The sequence below is a fragment of the Mercenaria mercenaria genome, chromosome 6 (assembly GCF_021730395.1).
Source record: "Mercenaria mercenaria strain notata chromosome 6, MADL_Memer_1, whole genome shotgun sequence".
Classification (NCBI taxonomy): Eukaryota; Metazoa; Mollusca; class Bivalvia; order Venerida; family Veneridae; genus Mercenaria; species Mercenaria mercenaria.
This window is the reverse complement of record NC_069366.1, coordinates 4,557,112-4,572,590: the sequence shown is the minus strand read 5'-3', so window position 1 is coordinate 4,572,590 and position 15,479 is coordinate 4,557,112. Positions and strand designations below refer to the sequence as shown.

The 15,479-nt window shown below is 35.9% G+C and overlaps 2 protein-coding genes across 3 annotated transcripts in view; one reads left to right on the top strand and one right to left on the bottom strand.

Moving 5' to 3' along the window:
- The window catches only part of LOC123549767 (FMRFamide receptor-like), a 71,674-nt gene extending 65,122 nt beyond the window's left edge, over window positions 1–6,552 (top strand). For both annotated transcript variants that reach the window (XM_045338115.2, XM_045338117.2), the window contains exon 2: window positions 4,668–6,552. In XM_045338115.2, the coding sequence (XP_045194050.1) occupies window positions 4,668–5,761 (1,094 nt within the window). In that variant the 3' untranslated portion in view covers window positions 5,762–6,552. The remainder of the gene's footprint in view (window positions 1–4,667) is intronic.
- Window positions 1–15,479, bottom strand: part of LOC123549763 (alpha-1-macroglobulin-like) — a 644,650-nt gene that overhangs the window by 298,880 nt on the left and 330,291 nt on the right. The gene's annotated exons all lie outside the window — the stretch shown is intronic.

The window sequence follows — 15,479 nt, the reverse complement described above, 5'->3', positions numbered from 1 at the left end:
AAACACAAAATTAAAATGTAAATATCATTTTTTTTATGGTGCCTCAAGAAAACGGATTTAATGAGACAGAATTCATACTTCAACATTGAAAAAAATAAGGTCGAATGCTGTGTTTGCTTTGAATTTTGCTTACTCCATTTAAAAATAACCTTACGGCAGACGTAAAATCTACCTAAATTTCTTCCACAATATATAATCTAAGAGTGAAAGCAAAATAGAGAACTTTCACCGCGTGTAACTCAATATTTTTGAAGATGTGTAACTCTACCCCTTCTGTTTAAGTAGTAAATTCACTTTGAACACCAAGAAACCGCCTATAAAATTCATCTTTTCCCATTTTTGCACAAGAAATCAATAATAAGTCTTGAAAGAAGTAAAAACTTACTAGAAGAAAAGCAAAATAAGGAAAAAAAAAATTTGGTCCCATAGGGCTTGAACCTACGCCCCCCTAAGAATTGCAGTAAAAGTAGGTTTATGGTAGGAATTGAATACTCTTCAAAAAGGAGGTTCTCTATTAGTGATCTAATACCTTAATAGCAGTTATTGATCTGAAATTGAGCTGACTTTGTGAATAATTCTTTAAACAAGAGCTGTCACTAATGGTGACAAATGCCCCTGCAGCACCTTGATCTTCGACCTGGTGACCCCAAAGTCAGTAGGGGTGGTGTACTCAATAAGTACTATCAGCATGTGAAGTCTGAAGGTCCTGGGTGAAGTGGTTCGCATGTAAAGTGCCTTTATGCAAAAAGTTAACGTTGGCCCCTGTGTCCTTGACCTTTGACCAGGTGACCCCAAAGTCAGTAGGGGTGGTATACTCAATAAGTACTATCAGCACGTGAAGTCTGAAGGTCCTAGGTGCAGTGGTTCGCGAGTAAAGTGCCTTCGTGCAAGAAGTTAACGTTGGCCCCTGTGACCTTGACCTTTGACCTGGTGACCCCAAAGTCAGTAGGGGTGGTGTACTCAATAAGTAATATCAGCACGTGAAGTCTGAAGATCCTGGGTGCAGTGGTTCGCGAGTAAAGTGCCTTCGTGCAAAAAGTTAACGTTGGCCCCTGTGACCTTGACCTTTGACCTGGTGACCCCAAAGTCAGTAGGGATGGTGAACTCAATAAGTAATATCAGCATGTGAAGTTTGAAGGTCCTGGGTGCAGTGGTTGGCGAGTAATGTGCCTTTATGCAAAAAGTTAACGTTGACCCCTGTGTCCTTGACCTTTGACCAGGTGACCCCAAAGTCAGTAGGGGTGGTATACTAAATAAGTACTATCAGCACGTGAAGTTTGAAGGTCCTGGGTGCAGTGGTTCACGAGTAAAGTGCCTTCATGCAAAAAGTTAACATTGGCCCCTGTGACCTTGACCTTTGACCTGGTGACCCCAAAGTCATTAGGGGTGGTGTACTCAATAAGTACTATCACCATGTGAAGTTTGAAGGTCCTGGGTGCAGTGGTCCGCGAGTAAAGTGCCTTCATGCAAAAAGTTAACGTTGGCCCCTGTGACCTTGATCTTTGACCTGGTGACCCCAAAGTTACTAGGGGTGGTGAACTCAATAAGTACTATCAGCATGTGAAGTTTGAAGGTCCTGGGTGCAGTGATTCGCGAGTAAAGTGCCTTCATGCAAAAAGTTAACGTTGGCCCCTGTGACCTTTACCTTTGACCTGGTGACCCCAAAGTCATTAGGGGTGGTGTACTCAATAAGTACTATCAGCACGTGAAGTTTGAAGGTCCTGGGTGCAATGGTTCGCGAGTAAAGTGCCTTCATGCAAAAAGTTAACGTTGGCCCCTGTGACCTTGACCTTTGACCAGGTGACCCCAAAGTCAGTAGGGGTGGTATACTCAATAAGTACTACCAGCATGTGTAGTTTGAAGGTCCTGAGTGCAGTGGTTCGCGAGTAAAGTGCCTTCATGCAAAAAGTTAACGTTGTGACAAACTAACTAACTAACGAACGAACGAACGGACGGACAGTTGAAAACTAATATGCCTCCCTTCGGGGCATAAAAAGATAGCACTGTTATGGATGCGGAAACGCGTGTCAACAAAATTAATAATTATGCGAGATGCTTTCAAAAAAGTATATTATGTATACTGCTCTACATTTTGTACACCCTAAAAGCTTGTGTGAACTTTAAGATATCAAGGATTTCTGTTAAATATCCAATAAAACAATGATGCTATATATTAAACGAAATTCATTGACTTTAATATGTAAGTAATTAATATAGTTACTTGGTGCAAAGAAATTTAGCAGGGTAAAGGTTACAAAACAAAATCAAAGTAAAAATTGGAAAGAAGAATATACAGGATAGAGTAAGTTGAATATTGTCCATAAGTATTGACCTGGCACTCATTAATCTCCGCCAATATTTTCGTTATTTTGCGCAATATTTGTATCCGTAAAATATCTCAATTTATTCAAATAACCGATATAGTTAACTAATGGCATGGTGGTGTGGTGGTAAGCTCTCCAACTTCCATTGCACGTTACCATGGGTTCGAATTCAGTTCAAACCATATTTTTTACTTTAATGTCAATATTACTTTTATTCTAAATTTTTTTATGAAACATCTGATTTTTCTCGTGAACTGACACCAATTCCTTGAAAAGTCCGTTGATTGACCGAACACTTGTCCAGCCCTGAAGACTTAAGTCGACATTTTATAAAACAGTTTACTGACATGTACATAGAGGAATATTGAATAGTAGAGTATTTCTTTCAATAAATGAACGATAAATCATGACAAGAGTGACAAGTCTCCCGTCTGTTAAGTTTATATTACAAGTTAAAGCATAGCAAAAGTTCCTTCTAGGGCATATCTATATAAATATAAAATTATAATCTTGTAAAATTTTGGTTGCACTGTCTGTTTTATACTGCCAAAAAATTTCAAGTAAGTATTTACGCTAGTTATTTAACATAAATTGTTAAATCCAACAACAAATTAAATCTGTTACCACTTTCAGTAGAGTAAATACGGCAATAAGACATTGACCCGGTTAATCAATTACGATTCGATGCGTGAATTTGTTGCGCATACTTAGAGGGTCGCAATGGGGTTTGTTTCATATATTAACTATGCATTTCAAGGTAACGATAATACTTTGTTGTTTACATTTAAATTTGCTGATATGTGTCTATCTGGTCGACTGAATGTATGTTATGTTCCTCAAGAATGGAGGAAATAACATCCTCGGGTTTAGTAATATGTAATCCACGGAACGCATTCGGTCAGACAGCCCCCTCAATTAGGAAAGAATAGTCTAACGTCAGAGGTTATTTCTAAGGTCACAGAGTTTTAGTGGCCAGCTTGTAATGACAACAGCTTTCGGTATCAGTAGCTCAGTCAAGTGTGACTTATTGAACTATAATATTCCTTCTCAAGAGAAGGAATAATTATGAAGTAACTCAATCCCACAACCCCGAGATTTGTACCTGAACGCTTTCTCTGCACAGCTTAATGTGCATACGTAACATAAAGATATCATTTTATTGGTTTACAATAGTTATACAGTATTGTTATTTAAGTTCGGAATCTGAAACTTAATTTACGGAAACACACGGAATATTCATGAGCGCTAGGTCAATACTTACGACAATACTATTTTATACTGTTGACATTAAGATAATTAAATAATCGTTAAAACCTTTACTCTGCTAAATTTCTAAAATAGACTGGTCCATCATTCAATTTCGGCAGTACCATTTATTATTTGAAGGGGTGTTCACTGAAAATTTACTGACTGAATAGCGAACAGTGCAGACCATGATCAGCTGCCACGGACATGCAGGCTGAATTTGGTCTGCAGTGGTCGCAAAGGCAGAATCACTTGCCGGCAGCAAGCTAAAGGTTAACCTTTTCTAACATGGATTGGTCTATCATCCAATTTGGGCAGTACCATTTATAATTCAAAGGGGTGTTCAGAGAAATTTTACTGACTGAATAGGGAACAGTGTACTAAGATCAGCCTGCGCACTAGTCACAAAAGCATTATAATCACTTGCCGCGAGCAAGCTGAAGGTTAGTGACAATCGTGCAATAATGTATCCTCCATATGCGATTTTGGAATCTTCGGCCAAAATACAAAATTTCTTTTCATTATAAAAGGAGAATACAAAAATGGAATATGGAGAATACATAAACGAATGGGAATTGTCGAACATCATTAGGAGTCTAGTACTTTAAAACATCGTTTAAAGGGAAATGCATCAACTCCAAGTCATGAAAATTTCTGCTATTTAAACCAAAAATGGTTGCTAATGAGCTTCTTTTGACAATAAACCATGTTCCCTATCATCATTACATGTCTTATAACTGACATAACTGAGGCTGATCAGACAATTAAGGATTTGATTTTAGCATCATAAGATATATTTGTCGATAACTATCATATTAAAGAGAATTATGTATATATCTGAAGCTGTTTCTCAAAGGTCTAAGAAATTTCAACGAAACGGTAATTGGTAAAACAAGAATGAGCTTGTTACTAATTCTTCAATACAGTTAAGAAGCTGCAATCTTCTATTAAGACTGCAGCAAATGCTCTTTTAGGTTTTCAAAGTCACGCATCTTAATGTAGTTAAGAAAGGATTGGTTTAATAAGACTGATTTTGTATTTCTACTAAATTGAGAATTTGTTGGAATATTTTTTTTTATTTGTTTTCGTTACTTTCAGGGACAGTCATGGAATGTCTGGTCACTGACAACACAACAATAATGACCGGGAACCGTAAACTACTTGCTGAAACCAGTCGGATTATTTATGGATATGTACTTCCTGTTGTATGTATATTTGGAATTGTGGGAAACGTGATGAATCTCGCCATTCTCACACGAAGAAAACTTACAAAGTCTTTCAAAAGCTTGGAACGTGCCGCAAACATGTGTTTAATCGCCCTGGCTCTTTCAGATTTTTGCTTCTGTTTATTTGCTTTTCCGACATCATTTTTACCAAGTGACGATATGTTCGCAAACAAAGGTTTTTTGTTTTACTACAGAATGTACTGTACGGGAATTATCAATATATTCATCCTAACCAGCACATGGCTGACAGTGACCATGTCTGTTGAACGCTATCTGGCGATCTGCCATCCTTTCAAACAGACCTTCTTTTTAACCATAAAAAAGACCAAAAAAATTATTGTGATTGTTTACATAGTATCTGTATTATTTAACATTCCAGTTTTTTGGAGATATGATCTCAAAGTTATCAAGTGCAATAACGGAACTGAATTTTTCTTCCAGCCAACTCGCGTCATGTTGGCACATAGTGAAATGTTTGACAGCATTTATCGAATTTTGTGGGCGATAATTGGAAATTTTGCACCATTAATATTGTTAATAGGTTTCAACATCTGCCTGTGTAGGAAAATCCACAATTCTTACAAGTTTCGGCAGAAATTCCGAAGAGATGAACATCAAGGTCAAAGCGACGCGGGTCAAACTTTGACAATTACACTTGTTGTTATCGTTGTGATGTTTTTAATTCTTGTGGCACCATCAGAAGTTGTAATGCATGCTGGGCAAATCATGCATAGGGCAAATGATGCCACATACAAAACAATTGAAGTCATACTCAATTTCATGCAGTGTGTGAACTTCTCTGTGAACTTCGTTCTTTACTGCATTATAAGTCCTTATTTTCGACGAACTCTGAAATATATCCTTTTATGCCGGTGGTATTTTGGACGAAAAAAGAAATTCTACCTGGAAATATCAATGAAGAAAGTGACATTTTCTCATTATTCTCGAAGATCTAGCAGCATGTGATGCAACTCCAACATCAAAAATATTAAATATTAGATGAAAATATGAACTGTTCGGATGAAAATATGAACTGCTTGGATGAAAATATGAACTATTCGGATGAAAAGATGAAAATATGAACTATTTGGGTAAAAAGATGAAAATATGAACTATTCTGATGAAAATATAAACTATTCCGATGAAAATATGAATTGTTCAAATGAAAATATGAACTATTCAGATGAAAATATGAACTGTTCCAGATATTTTGACAGAATGATGTGATTCACATAAATTTAAGTCATAATAAATTATCATTTAAATTAATCATTAAAATTTTGCTTCTTTTATGTAATAAAACTAAGAGAAATCTATCTGATAATCTTCTGACTACATCTCACCACTCAGAGGTTTATTGCGAAATGATTAATATTTCAAAAAAAAAAAATTACAATACTCCCAACAAAAATATCCACTTTATACCATATTTAAAGGAAAATGCAGCTTCTCCTCTTAAACAATTCAATGTGAGGACAATAATTATTGCTCCGCACAGTAACAAAATTTAGTGCATTAAAAAATCACAAAAACTTTGGAGGCTGTTTCCATGGAAACCGAAAATAAAATGGCATTTAAATTATTTTTAGGTACTAAATTTACTGTTATCAAATTTTAACACAATTATAATCTTACACTAAGTCTCCATAATGAGCTTTAAGTGCTTTTTGCTAATCTTGTCTGTGGAAGAACCTACTTCTAATCAAAGAAACACACAAGTTTTTAGAGAATTTAAGTCTGTTGTGGAATTAAGACTACGTAATACCTTGAGGATCCTGACGCTCAATGCAAGCAAAATTAAGTTACAAGAACAATTCTCTATCTTATAAAACACCAACTACTGGCTCTAAATTCTGAGGCAGATTCAACATTTACTGATTACCAAAAAAAACAACAAAAAAACAGCTACCGAATCTGAACTAGTGACCTAGTTTTCTGTATGATAGCGTATTAGAAAAGGTGACACAGACTCTTGCTGCATTTCAATCTGATGCTTTTTGTACCATTACTGACTGTTGTTTAAATCTTTCAGAATCTCCAAACCTAGACATCAATACAAGAAAGATAATAAATGACAGGAGTTTGCACTGATAATGATAACTTTCATTAGAAGCGCCGACTCCTGTTGTAGGTACAGAACAAATTTGCTTCTTCTGACCTAGTGACCTAGTTTTTATATGGACTGTCGGAATCCTGTTCGTGCCACTTAAATTGTCGCCTCACCAACACGCGACAACGCGATAATTATTGCGTTGTCGCCTTGTCTGAAAACATATGTACATGCAAGATTTAAGATGTACATGCAAGATAGTTGCGAGAATTAGTAAAACCTCGCATTGTCGCACTGTTGCTTGGGACTAAATTTCTGGACAAATTGATAGATGTAATTCTTCCTGGGTACTATTTATCAATACCATGGTGATGTAGTGAGAAATTATCCCCTACACTGGGTGACAATGCGAGGTTTTACTAATTCTCGCAACTATGTCTATTGGATTTCAATTTCACGACGCAAGAATTAAGAAAGACATGCAACAATTAAGATGATAATTATCGCCCTCTTAACCTTGCGAGGACAGTTAAATGTTGCATGTACATATGTTTTTGGACAGGGCGACAACGCGATAATTATCGCGTTGTCGCGTGTTGGCGAGGCGACATTTAAGTGGCACGAACAGGATTCCGTAGGACTGACCTCTTATGACGTTACGCCCATTGTTGGCATACATGAGTGTAACTGACGTTATGTCGTTTTTAACTTTTTGACGTTACAGGGATTACTTGGGGTGTTTGGGCTACAGTCTTCATAAATCATGTTGTTCCGATATCTAAAGAAATATTTGATATTATGTACATAATGATGCTTTTTCAATCAAATTATTTATCAGACAGTGAATTATATTGCAATGTTCGGATACAATTGTAATACATATACGTTATTTAGTTTTCAAACGTAATGTCGACTGTGACATTTCAGCTAGATTTTGCTATTTTCATGTGATAAATTTAATTTATATTCAACGTAAGACTTATGCACATCAATTTGCAGACAATTGTATGTACTTTCAGACTGTAGTCACAGTTTTGCTAGCAAATATATATTTCTTTGAATATTTCCGTACATAACAACTTCTTCGTTTTATTTTTTGCATTTTTTTGACATGTGTGACATCGCAGCTAGATTAAAGTATACATATATTAAATGCCATTATCAAAGTCAAAATAGGACAAAAACTGACTAATTCAAAAGTAGAATGTATATACTTTTTGTCAAAATAGATATTATAGAAAGCATACAATAGTTAAAGAAAATACAAAGTCCAGTAGAGGAAAGACATAAAATCTTACGTTTTCAGCTGGAACTGTCTTTCGCTTCCGATTTGTTACAGTAAGTATTGAACAGCAAATTACTGAAATGATGTCAAATGTAGTTAATGTCACGTCACCGAGTCTTCTTATTTGACGGAAAAAAATAATGTTATGAATTTATCAAGCCATTAAATAATGTGCATTGGTAAATTTTGTTATATCTTACATGATGTTTTCGTGTTGTTTTCTAATATTCTACAAATTTTACTAATTATTAAACGTAAATGCGATCACATTTACTAACAGGGCGATTGTTTTGCCTTTCTTGTGATATAAGAATATAAACAACCGTATTTCTGAAACGTATTTCATGAAACATTGAAGTGTAATAATCTTACAAATACCCGATGTTCGCCAACAACGTACGCAACGTCTTATGTAAACTTCTGGCATAGCTCTATATGCATGAAACAAGAAGGCCAATAAAGCCTTGTATTGCCCACCTGACATAGTTCTTACCCCAGCTAACCTAGTATCCAGTTTAACCTAGATTTAATTAACATTTTTACCATTATTCATTTAAATCAAGAACATTAATCAAACCTGTCCATGATTTGACTTAGTGATCTAGTTTCTAATCCTAGTTGACAAAGTTTCAAACTTCAGCTAGATGTTGTAAGGACATATATCCTGACAAAATTTCATACAGATTAGGTTTAAGAAGTGTCCACTTGTATGTAAACAAGATGTTTTAATGAACTGACCTACTGGTCTTCAACCGTCTTGTTTTTCATCCAAACTGATCCAGTTTTTAACTTAACCTAGATTTCATGAGTAAAGACAAAGTGGCAAAAGTTTATGAAAACTGGGTACAAAATGTGGTTTCTAGAATGTGAAAAAAAAAATTCTAAAGAATTAACCTACTGAGCTAATTTTAGACATAAGATGACTCAGTTATAAATTATCCTAGATTTTATATAGACAAACAAGTTTGACCAGGTCTCATGAAAATCAAGAAGAAAAAGTGACTTACTGAAGTTTAGTTTTTAACAATTTGACCTAGTGTCCTAGTTTCTCCCCCTGGGATAATCCAAAAGAAACAAACATTATGAAGACCAGGTAGTAAATATGGCCTCTAGCTTTAAAAAGTTTTTTCTATGATTTTACTTTGTGGCCTAATTTTAGAATTTAGATAAACCAGTTTATCTTACATAACCCTTTTTCACAACTGAGCCAGATTATCACAAAGACAAACATACTCACAAAGTACATGTTGCCTCTTGACCCTTAATAAGTTTTTTTCTATGATTTGACCTACTGACCCAATGACCCAATGACCCTGTTTTCTTTAACTCAGTTAACCCAGTTTCAAACTTGATACAGATTTTGTTGAGACAACATTCTAACAAAGATTTATGATGATCAAGAAAATGTGTCAATAAGGCCATTCTATTATTTGAATTTTTAGTATGCGTGTTCAGGTTTAATATCATTTTCAACAATTTTTCAGTCATATAAACCATGGTGTCTACATACTTGCAGCAGTGAGTGTGATGCTCAACCTTAGAGTGCTGCCTCACTGGAACATCACATTGTAGACATGCTACATGCTGACTAGTCCTACAACTTACCTATTAATGCTGAGTGCCAAACAAGGAATTTTCGCGTATTTAGCAATATGCAGGCCAGGGAGTGAACCAAAATCATAAAGCAGGCACTCCACAACAAACACTTTGACAAAGTTTTATGAAGATCAACAGTTTTATTATTTGACCTAGTGACCTTATTTTGATGAACTAGTTTTAAACGTGTCAAAGATCTTGCTAAGGAAAACTTCTTGACATTACAAGTAGGAGAAGCCACATTACCAGAACACAGTCTCCAAAAACAAAACCTCATATAAGCATATGTATGTTTGTGCCAACAGTAGACATATACATATAAAAACACAGAAAAACTAAGTAAAACTAGCAGACACTAAATACAACAGTAACACTGTTGACAACAGATGACTTTGTACTCTGAAAATAAACTAGAGCTATCACTAAAGTCAATTCATATCCCCAGATGCCACTTTGATACCAGGAAAAGTAAAATGTTGTGATTATGACTTTTGACCTTCAAGTCTGACCTTTGACCTTGTGACCTTGATTTTGTGCTGTGAATGGTATTGGTGAGACAGAGAACTGATGTTAGTTTTATGAAAATCTTCCAAGCAGTACAATATGGAGCAGACACAAGTTAAGCTATTTGAACTTTGACCTCTAAGTGTGACCTTGACCTTGGATCTAATGGTCTGAGTTGTATGTTCTGAAAACCATTGTCATAGTCTTGATGAGTTTATTTGTTTTGGGTTTAAAGTCGTTTTTCAACAGTATTTCAATTATGTAACAGTGGGCAGTTAACCTAACCAGTGTTCCTGGATTCCGTATCAGTACAAACCTGTTCTCCGCAAGTAACTGCCAATTTCCTTAAGGAATCAGAAGTGGAGGACAAATGATTTCAGACATATTGTCTTTTATCAAATCTTCACAGGGAACATACGCCTAGCCGGAGATAGAACTCAAGACCCCGCAATCCGTATATCTGCACTCTTCCTTAATTAAGCTAAGCTGATGGCCTCTTGATAAGTTTAGTTTAACTGATACTAGTTATATCGATATGATGGATGGATGGTCAGACCAATGGTATGAAGTGCCTGACTCCAATATAACTACATGCTCATTCAAGTTTAATGGATACATCTTTTTTTTTACACAGAGTCATTTTAAGGAAGTTAAAACATAGAGGCGGACATACTGCTATACTGGCATACTGATAGCTACACACATGGCAGAATACCCTGAATGGGACAAAGCTCTCCTGACCAAGTTTCCCTGGGGTAAAAGTAGGATTTCCAAAGAAAAAAAAGATTTTTATTTGATTACACCGTACTGCCATTGGGTGAGGCCCAGTCACTAGCATATTCTTTGCATTTAACTAGCAACTTCCTCCAATGAGACAAAGAAAACTTCTAGCAAAACACTTCACATATTAAACATACTTAGCTATCTGGATAGGAAAAAATAACCAATTTTCTGGTAAGTATTTTATTTGAAAAGAAAAGGTCTAGTGCAACAGCTAATTGTATTTCTAAGCTGTATCATCAGGAATGGCTGAGACCCTATCATCAACAAACAAGAAGCTAATTCAGAAATATCTGGACTATAATTGTGGTCAATTTCCCTGGAAATTGCATCTTTCACCACAAAATAATTGCTTATCTTCTCCATTACAGGCCATATTAGCTGTCTGAATGGAAGAAAAAATGTGGTTTCTTTAGCTAAATCATAGGGATAAACTCATTTGAAAACAATAATAACAAGAGCTGTCTCCATAGGATGACACATGCCCCTGATGGCACTTTGAATGAATAGTTATGGCCGATGTTAGAGTTTAGGACCTTTGACCTATGGACCTGGGTCTTGCGCGCGACACGTCGTCTTACTGTGGTACACATTCATGCCCAATAATTTTAAAATCCATGCATGAATGACAAAGATATGGACCGGACACGCCCATCAATGCACTATCATGAAATATGACCTTTAACATCTAAGTGTGACCTTGACCTTTGAGCTACGGACCTGGGTCTTGCGTGCGACAAGTCGTCTTACTGTGGTACACATTCATGCCAAGTTATTTGAAAATCCATCGATGGATGACAAAGATATGGACCGGACACAAATGCACTATCATGAAAAATGACCTTTAACGTCTAAGTGTGACCTTGACCTTTGAGCTACGGACCTGGGTCTTTCGCACGGCACGTCGTCTTACTGTGGTACATATTCATGCCAAGTTATTTGAAAATCCATCCATGGATGACAAAGATATGGACCGGACACGAATGCACATCATGAAAAATGACCTTTAACGTCTAAGTGTGACCTTGACCTTTGAGCTCCGGGATGGGTCTTTCGCGCGATACGTCGTCTTACTGTGGTACACATTCATGCCAAGTTATTTGAAAATCCATCCATCGATGACAAAGATATGGACCGGACACGAAAATTGCGGACACACCGACAGACTGACAGACTGACAGACCGACAGACGGTTCAAAAACTATATGCCTCCCTTCGGGGGCATAAAAACAATGGACAGACTCTTGGGAGCTGCATACAGAGCAAGTAGTCTGGTTGAAATTGTGGGTTTAGCCAGGTGGACATTTAAAAGATACCTGTGAGGATATATACACACTTAACAAAATGTTTCTATAGTACTTTTAGTTGAAATGCCTAAATAAAAAAAAGGTTCAAAATTCGGCATCAGGTCATGAAAATAAATGACATTATAGTTTGATTTTGACATTTGAGAGTTTGATTTTGACGTTTGAGAGTTTGATTTTGACTTTTGAGAGTTTGATTTTGACGTCTGAGAGTTCGATTTTGACTTATGAGAGTTTGATTTTGATGTTTGACAGTGTGATTCTGATGTTTGAGAGTTCAATTTATATTATACTCTCCTACCAATTAGGGGAATTAGTATGATTTACTTTGCCTTAATTAGGAAAGAACTCACTATTGTACTTAATGACATTATCTAAATAATCAACCATTCCATTATTAAATACAAAAACACTGCTGACCTTAAAATCGAACTATTGAAACAAAAATGTGAGATCAAGTTATGAACTTGTTTGGGATGTTACAGAGAGAAAAATTCTGACCAAATTTCATCAAAATTAGGCAAGAATTGTTAACTGTATACAGTATAATGGTGATGACAGATGTCACATGATGCAATATGTATGGCAGATACATGGAAATCACTATAGCTCACCTTGAGCACTTATTGCTCAGGTAAGCTAAAAACTGCAACTGGAATTCCATAAATGACCAGAATCATACCCAGAAGACAAATTATACATGTAACTGAACTATTGCTTACAATTCAAAAAACAAGCTATACTGAGTACATCTTGAAACGCTACACTAGGACTAGTCAATATTTTTTTAACCTGATAATTCAAAAGAAAACGGCACTTACTTGATTTTTTATTTTTGGTTTTGGTTTTGGATGATGGTCAGGTTTCTACAAAATTTTACAGTACTACTACATAAAATTCAAATATACATGAACAAGGAAAGTATGAAAAAATCGAGGGTAAAAACGTTGCGTTTCTAGATGTACTGCGCATATTACTGACAGCAATCTGTTCTTGCTGACACCATGCTGGGATAAAAGAGAAGCACTCTGATTTCCCTAATAGGCATAATTAAGATTTAAGCTATAGGAATAATTATGTAAATTTTGAAGTTACCAACACATGTGATTTCTGTAATCAACATAATTAGCAAATAAATTAGGAATAATTATGTTAAGGTCAAAGTTAATCAAAACAAATGATTTCCTTCAGTAGCACCTATCAAGAAAATGTTCTGGCAGCATTATCTGGAGCTACTGTAAAGCCTCCTCCACATAAATTTTGTCTAGAATTCTAGAATGTCACCACATGAAACTTGTTCAAAACATTACCTGCTTCAATTCCTTTTTTGAATCACTTGATCCCAAGCTGAATAGAATATTGATTAAACAAAACATGAATAAGTCTATATGGAGCACTATTCCCCAACAACAAGGTGATTCTCTTACAAACATGAGGTTGTATCCCCTGCAAAATGCAGTTCTTGAAATCATGAACACTTCAAACCATTAAAGAACTGTTCATGGACTAACCTTCAACAGTTCTTGATTTGTGTTCATGAATTTTTGGACAAGAACCATCCTTAAAAAGTGTTCATGAACAGTTCATGAACTACTAAAGAATCACACAGAGTTCTTGAATTGTCCATGATAAAAGGTTAAAGGAACAACCATAATGTTGTTTTCTTGAATCTTTCATGCACTACTCATGACAGGTAGTTCATGAACTAATGAAGAATCATGTTCATGAATGGTTCACTGCTAGTTTGTGAAGATAAAATTGCACAATAAAACATATAGCATGAAGTTCATGAACTATTCATATTCAACAAAATATCAAGAACTATTCATGAAGTGAATAGTTCATGAACTGTTCATGTACATTAGTTCTTGAAGTCATCTTTCACTTTTCATGCACTGTTCATGAAGACGGAATTTAAGAATGTTTAAAGAATTTGTGCCATTTTATCTTCACGAACAATTCATGAAGTGTTCATGAACTCCATTCATGAAATATGCATGCACTGTTCATGAACAGTAACGTTTCATTTCGCAGGGGTTCCATTTAACAAGAGGGCCAAGGTGGCCCTAGGTCGCTCACCTGAGTAACACACCATACCAGTGTCAACATGATTTCATGGAAACAAATATTCTGACCAATTTTCATCAAGACTGGACCAAAAATGTGGCCTCTTGAGTGTACACAAGCATTTTCTTTTATCTGACCTAGTAACCTAGACCAAGAGAGTGGACATGCTTTGGACGCTGCCCACCCACTGCTTGCCACGGGTGTTCACATATAATACGCCCCGCTCTTTCAGAGACAGGCGTATAATAGCAAATTTTGGCCCTTTAAGGGGCCATAACTCTAGAACCCATGATGGGATCTCGCCAGTTTTCGAAAGGAACCAAAATATTATGCCAATACAAGTTGTGTGCATGTTTAATTAAAATCAATTGCAAAATGTTGTCTCTATTGTGTCCACAAGCCGAAAATAGCAAATTTTGGCCCTTTAACCCTTTCCCACATCAATACGGTTATCACCGTATCTATCGATTACCAAACAGAAACGTATTGACCCGTGTCTATCGATTACCTGATAGAAATGTATATTATTGAGTATTGGCCATTTGAACAGGAACGTCTATCCACGTATCTCATAATCAATTGCTTTATTTCCATTCTTTTCCTAAAGAAAAGAATTCCGGATGTTTACTTACGCAAAATATGGGATTTCGTCATCAATATTTGCGTAAAATATCATGTGGTTACTATTTAAATTTATCGAGTACTTTGCAAAAATAAGACACTGGGGTTTTTTCCTATATGTGCACAACGCTACGTCATGGAAAATTACTGTGAAAACTACTTGCAACTGGCCAGTTCGCCGGACTTTCCTCGTTCTAAAAATAACAACCATTTAACATCTTAGTATTTTTAAATGTGTTAGGTCATGAAGGTCACGCGTGATACATGCGGATTTCCCCTAAACAACAATTTGTGTATACGATGGCTTGGAATTTATGGCCTTACATAACGGGAAGTGTTAATCAAAACAGAAGGACCCCGACTTCCAAATATTTTATGACACCCCTAGAGGTAAATTGCAGCGGAAGTCATCCGTGATGTACCGACGTTTGATCAGCAAAATATTACATAATATTATCTAAAAATATTTTAAATTGG